Below are 7,500 nucleotides of genomic sequence, written 5' to 3'. Positions count from 1 at the left end.
AGACTGTTCAGCTTAGCATTAAACAACATTACTGATAGCAGAAACAGACGTATAGCTGAACATAGATATGCTTCTGTTCCTTAAAAAGAACTTGCTACTAACTTTTCAAAAATTATTATAATTGCTACATTGCCTGTTATACTGCTAGTTCTTCTCATGCAAAATTATGCTCAAAACATACTGTACTCTGAGGAACATCCTTAGCTTATATAATTGCAGGAAGAGTGTTCATAGAGAAAATTAAGTTAAATCCTATGAACACACATTTTACAATAATAGGACTAGATTTAGATTACATTTGATATGTAAGCTTTACCAATGCTCTGTTCACATTTCCAACGCAATAGACTTTAATGGAGTTGCACATGCAATGAGCATTGGTAAAGCTTACCAGCCAAATGTAATCTAGCCCGTAGTGTTTTTCCCCATGTTTAAACAGTGCACTGGTATATTTTTTACTGCATTGCACTTTTGGTTGGTTGTGATATTACATTTGTTATTTATTGTTGTTATTATGAATATATTTTAATGTAATAACACGTTTATATTTTTATTTATAAACATGTTCTGTGAAATTTCTTCGAGTTTTTACAACTTTGTGACAACAAGCAAATAAAACTGTTTTATTATTTCATAATGTCTTTTGAGTTACAGTTCTTCAGAATTATAAAGAAGCTATCTTAAATCATTAGTCTGTATTGTGTTTGGGACACTGTCACATGACATTAAAAAAGTATCGGCGAGTATTTTGAAGTATCGGTACTTGTACTTGGTCTTAAAAAAATGGTATTGGTGCAACCCTAATATATATATATATATATATATATATATATATATATATATATATATATATACACACACACACACTGTACAGGGCTCAAAATTTCAAGTCCTAAGCTACTAGCCAGGACAAAATGTTACTTGTCACCTCTAATCACACCCACACCACACACCCTCTTTGCATAATGTTAAGTTATTGTGAAACATTTTGTAATATTGTTTTTATTTTATACCATAACAAAATTAAATAATGCTACATACAGTAATACATTAACAAAAATAAGTTCATAGCAGTTAGAAACATTACTAGATGTTCTGGGGAAGACAGCAGCTGAATAGAAAAAGAAAGTTGTTGAACTGAGGGAACAGAGTGCTGACAGTCATGGAAGGTCATAGCAGACCTGGAGATTTTTTTTTTAATAATTATCATCTCTCCCTTCTCACTCTTAACTATCTTTCTCGGCTCCCTTCTCTCTTCAATCTCCCTTTTTACCCTTTCCCGTCTCAGGCCATATCTCCTCTTTACACTCTCTTTCCCCTCTCTTATATCTCTTCACTCTAATTTTTTTCCATTGTCTCTACCTTATTCTATACGTTCACTTTTCCTCTCCAATCTCACTCTCTGCCTAGTTTACCCTCTCAGAAGTAACAACACTAATGGGGTCCCTACAGCCCTAAAGGAATAACACATTCTTGCACTTTCATGGCTATATAATATCTCTTTAGATAATAGTTTTAGTATATAGCCCAAAATGTGTGTTTGTCAGTGCTGCAATAGGAATGCACTTAATAATTTATAGTCTGTGTTCAACAGAGAAATAGGTCTGTATGACCCAGGGTCTGATAAAATCTTGTCTTTTTTTGGAATAAGGGTTATGGTCGACGCGGAGAAGAATCGAGACATTGTTTTCCCATCCATGAAATATTCATTGAATAAACAAGTTAATATGGGAGCTATATCTGTCTTCAACAATCTGTAAAACTCCGCTGGGATTTGATCAGGCCCGGGCGCTTTCCCAAGTTTAGAGTCTTCGATTGCTTTAATAACTTCGACTAACGATATGGGGGCATTTATTGACTTGACTTGCTCTAGGGTAATCTGTGGACACTTAATCCTATCCCAAAACATCTTATTCGCCTCTATATCTATGGCTTTAGCAGCATATATGTTCTTGTAGTAGTCTAGGAAGACCTTACTGATATCATTCGTTTGAGTGTAATTCTGACCTTCCCAGATAATACTCCCTATTACATTCTTCTGATTCCTAGTTTTATCTAACCTAGCCAAGTATTTAACAGATCTCCCATATCGTCCGCCATATATGGCGTTCATTCTAGCTTCTTGTTGTATCATTTTGGAAGACACAAATAGGTCTCTTTCTTGACGTGCGCTGTGGTACTTGTCCCAGTATTTTTTTAATGGGCTGTTTATAAAGTTTTGATATGCCTTCGAAACTGTTTTTATCAATTGGTTTTCCCGAGCTCTGATCTTTTTTTTCTTATTAACCATATATAATTTGATCTCCCCCCTTAAGAAGGCCTTTGCTGTCTCCCAAAACACCTCATATTTATTCGCGTATTCTTGATTATTTATACAATATTCACGCCACTTGCTCTTTATCCACATTTGGAATGCTCTATCATTTATCATATATTTCGGAAAATAAAAATTATTTCCATTAATTCCCTGACGTCCTCTGGCTCCTACTGATAACGTTAATATAGCATGATCCGATAGAATGATTTCACCTATTTCTGCACTCACGTCATCTCTCAAAAGGGCGTCAGAAATTAAAAAAAAATCAATGCGGGAGAGAGATCTGTATACATGTGACTCACAAGTGAAGCTTTTACCATCAGGATGGCGGATACTGCAATAATTGCAAAGCGTCTGAAGGAAATATTACATAAAATTATACATCAAGATCAGGCTGGTTTTATGTGTGATAGGTCACCAACAAAAAACATCCGTAAAACGTATATGTTAATAGAATATTTTTGGAATAAAGTACATAAGGAAAAATCCATGCAGCATGATCTTGCTATGGTTGTGGTCGACGCGGAGAAGGCATTCGACTCTATAATATGGGAACATTTGTATACTTCCCTTGAAAAGTTCGGCTTCTCAGGTAATCTGATCGAATTTATTAAAACTATATATAACTACCCCATCTCCTCGATACTGGTTAACAATACCCAATCTTCGTTTTTTAAATTAGAGAAGGGAACGCGTCAGGGGTGCCCTCTATCACCCCTCCTATTCAACGTGGCTATTGAACCATTAGCAATTTATCTGAGACAAGAATTAGAGGGAATAAAGATTGGATCTCAGAAGTTTGTGCTTGCCTTATATGCCGATGACTTACTCCTTTATTTCCAACAAACACATAGAAATATCCCAATTGCGTTTAAGGCACTAGAGCTATTTAGTAGTATTTCTGGTTATAAAGTAAATACGCTTAAATCAGAGATTCTATGGATATACAAAAATATAGATAGTATGACACAATATAATTTAAGGGAGGTTACAAGTATAAAATACTTGGGAATTACATTACATAAAGATCCCAAGTGTTGGTATAGACTTAATTTTACGCCCTTCTTTTCTCAACTTAAAAAACTGGCACAACTAAGGGACCATGGGGGGCTAGCTTTCCCAGATATTAAGTTATATAACATGGCCATTTTGGCACGGAATGGGGTGGATTGGCTTTTGTCAGCTGAGGTGCTAACCAATTTAAGCTTGGAAGAGAGCTTAATATATCCATTTTCATGTAAAGCAATTTTACATTGTACTTTTATAGAACTCCCAGACAACATTAAAAGGTTTATTAGTATGTACAACGTGGTTAAAGCATGGCAAATGTCATGTAAATATCTGAAAATTAATTTCTATATCTCCCAATACCTTCCGATTAGAGGGAATCCTGAGTTTATAACAGGATGCGAGTATAAGGTATTTAAAGAATGGGCGGATAAAGGATTTGATAAGTTAATACAAATTTTTGACCACAGGTTTAATTTAAGGACTTTCGAGAGTCTTGCCAGAGAATTTGATCTCCCCAAGAAAAGTTTTCTCGCATATCTACAAGCACGTCACTTTGCTAATAAGAAGGCCAAGTTAGGGAACTGGCCAGCAGGTTTTGAACAAATTGGAGATTATATTAACATGTATAACCAAGGAAAACACTCAATATCATTGTTATACAAAATTTTACTGGCAAAGCAAGGACAATTAAACAGCGAACAATATATAGGTTATTGGGCAAAATATTTTCCAGAACTGGGATCGCATTAAGAAGGGCATTAAATGGCTGATCGAAGCACCCCTCCGTTCCTCCTGGCATGAATCGTTTTTAAAACTACTTAACAATGCCTATATTTCACCAAAAAGACTGGCAGTATGGTCTGTGGAAAACACGGGAATATGTTATAAATGTTCAATGCCCAGGGCGGATCTGATGCACTGCCTCTGGTTGTGCCCAAAAATAAGACAATTTTGGCAGAAGGTCAATTTTTGGCTAAACAAATTTTGCTCTGAATATCTAGTCCTAGAACCTATAAATATCTTTTTCCTAAATATAACAGCTCAGAACTATGATCTGATCAATACTATTATACTCATAGGTCGTAATCTAATCCTAAGGAATTGGAAACAGACGAGATCACTATCTTTCAAGATATTCCTAGAAGCAGTGAGACAACAGATTATATTTGAACAATATAATACCTCAAGCTTACACAATAAATTAACTCAACGTTTCTTTAATAAATGGGGAAAAATTATACAGACATACCCGCTTCCTGTACAATTTATACTTACTAAGGCATTCCATAAAACAAACTATTTTGAAGGTTTGATATTAAGAGAGGTATTTCCAGTATCCTGGCTTTGAAAAAAGATTGGATCATAAAATACCCTTTTTTTAGGGTGGTGGAGGAGGAGGAGGCTGGAGGAGGTTGAATTGAATTCCCCCCCCCCCCTTTTTTTTTCTTTCTTTCTTTCTCTCTTTTCTGTCCCCCTTTTTTTTCTTTTCTTTCTTTGATCAGGCCAATGAGAAGAATATGCAGCAAGTATAGCTACGCGCAACACAGTAACGGGGTTTTTTTTTTCTCTTTGTTTGTTTCTCTTTGGCACCTTTGGGGCCGTTCACAATTTCTATGTAGTATGTGATGCCCACAAGGTAATGGACATGGATTTAGAGTTATTGTGTAGACATAAATGTTACATATTTGCTTTTTTCTGTATATACATGATTGGGAAAACTTTCTACCCTGCGTGGTGCACAATGTGAGCAAATGAAGTCTGTTATAGTTCTCTTGACGCTGATGGAAAAATAAATAAACATGTTAAAAAAAAAAAAAAAAAAAAAAAAAAGGAATGCACATTCTGCAAATACAATGCGCCAGATTTGCTACTTACAACATGCCACCAGACTTCAGAGTCAACATCCACTAATTGATTTTCACTCGCCACCATAAAATTTCCACTCGCCAATGGCTAGTGGAAATTTTGAGCCCTATACTATATATCAGTAGTGGACATTTTGAGCCCTATACTGTATATCAGTAGTGGACATTTTGAGCCCTGTACTGTATATCAGTAGTGGACATTTTGAGCCCTGTACTGTATATCAGTAGTGGACATTTTGAGCCCTGTACTGTATATCAGTAGTGGACATTTTGAGCCCTGTACTGTATATCAGTAGTGGACATTTTGAGCCCTATACTGTATATCAGTAGTGGACATTTTGAGCCCTATACTGTATATCAGTAGTGGACATTTTGAGCCCTGTACTGTATATCAGTAGTGAACATTTTGAGCCCTATACTGTATATCAGTAGTGGACATTTTGAGCCCTATACTGTATATCAGTAGTGGACATTTTGAGCCCTATACTGTATATCAGTAGTGGACATTTTGAGCCCTGTACTGTATATCAGTAGTGGACCTTTTGAGCCCTGTAATGTATATCAGTAGTGGACATTTTGAGCCCTGTACTGTATATCAGTAGTGGACATTTTGAGCCCTGTACTGTATATCAGTAGTGGACATTTTGAGCCCTGTACTGTATATCAGTAGTGGACATTTTGAGCCCTGTAATGTATATCATTGTTGTGTAACATAAATATATAAAAAGTGCTGGTATTCATTGATTATTGATTGATATATTGTACTCAGTAATCTTGAGAAAAGCAAAGGGAAAAAGTTATTTAAAATGCTTGATATATTTACATGACTGTTACAAATATTACCTGTTATGAGATGGCAGGGGTACCCCCACACAAAAAAGCCCTGTTATATATATATAGTATATATATATATAGTATTATTATCTGTGTGACTTAAATCTTTATAAGAGCCTACCTCTCATTTAGTAAGGTCTTCTCATATTATTGTTGTCTACATATATCACTTGGTACCAAAAATACTGAATCAAAGTTCCCCATATATATTTAACTATATTCGAGTCTTTGGCACGTCATATACTGTACATTAGTGTTTATATTGGGTGGTGAAACATACAATTAGGTATATATTTTAAATGGCACATACATATATTCTGTATATAAATGTCTGTAAGTGCATAATATTTACAGTCAAAGAAATACACGTCAAGTGCCACTCATTCGACGTCATCAACGCTACTTGTATATAATAATTCTCATCAGTTTTACCGTCGCTGAAGCACCACGACCCCTCACCCGGAAGTTTTTGTGCGTCACCGTTTTCTTGAGTAACTTATCACGTGACACCCTATACCAAGATGGCGAATCATGCGAACACAAATATCATTGAGCTCGTCTGTTTTCACCCAAAACAAAGATGGCGATGCTCTTGTCGCCAAGGTGAATGTAAACAACTGTTCTCCTTTTTTTTTGGCACAACTTTATTTAGATTGGTAAGACATGTAGAAAAATGCCTGAAATAACTATACATATATATCCATGTATCTATCAATTTAGCTATCCATGCACATACACATGTATTATATTTGATGTGTGTATCATGTATATATATATTTATCAATTTATCCACACACATACATTGGATGTGTGTAATATAGTGTATATAAATATATATATATACACACACACACACATATATATATATTATACATTTATATATATATATATATATATATATATATATATATATATATATGTGTGTGTGTATATATATATATATATATATATATATATATATGTGTGTGTGCATATATATGAATATAATAATATAAATTAACATGTATATTTACATATGATATACATACACACACAAATAAAATAAATATATATATACACACACACACACATATATATATATTATACATTTATATATATATATATATATATATATATATATATATATGTGTGTGTGTGTGTGTATATATATATATATATATATATATATATATATATATATATATATGTGTGTGCATATATATGAATATAATAATATAAATTAACATGTATATTTACATATGATATACATACACACACAAATAAAATATATATATATATATAATATATATATATATATATACACACACATATATACACAATTCTCTATATATAAACCAACACTTTCAAGTCAAATATAATTTATTTTCAGGCAATGCTTAAGTAACTGCCCCCTCAACTCTTATCTAGTCAATATTTATTGCAACATCTTAATATAAGCAAGTATATGCAGGGACAGCTTGAGATATTTTTTTT

General features: G+C 33.7%; 1 protein-coding gene across 4 annotated transcripts in view; it reads right to left on the bottom strand.

Moving 5' to 3' along the window:
• Positions 1-6,542, bottom strand: part of CUTA (cutA divalent cation tolerance homolog) — a gene marked incomplete at its 3' end in the record, with an annotated part of 56,331 nt that extends 49,789 nt beyond the window's left edge. The window contains 1 exon segment of one of the 4 annotated variants that reach the window (XM_053689139.1): positions 6,460-6,542. Coding sequence is in view for 1 of the 4 variants with exons in the window: in XM_053689138.1 (XP_053545113.1) it covers positions 6,380-6,421 (42 nt within the window). 4 annotated transcript variants of the gene reach the window in all.
• Between the last annotated feature and the right edge of the window lie 958 nt (positions 6,543-7,500).

The sequence above is a fragment of the Bombina bombina genome, chromosome 7 (assembly GCF_027579735.1).
Source record: "Bombina bombina isolate aBomBom1 chromosome 7, aBomBom1.pri, whole genome shotgun sequence".
In the NCBI taxonomy this organism is placed as follows: Eukaryota; Metazoa; Chordata; class Amphibia; order Anura; family Bombinatoridae; genus Bombina; species Bombina bombina.
Note: the sequence above shows the minus strand (reverse complement) of the source record. Positions and strands in the feature narration are given on the sequence as shown.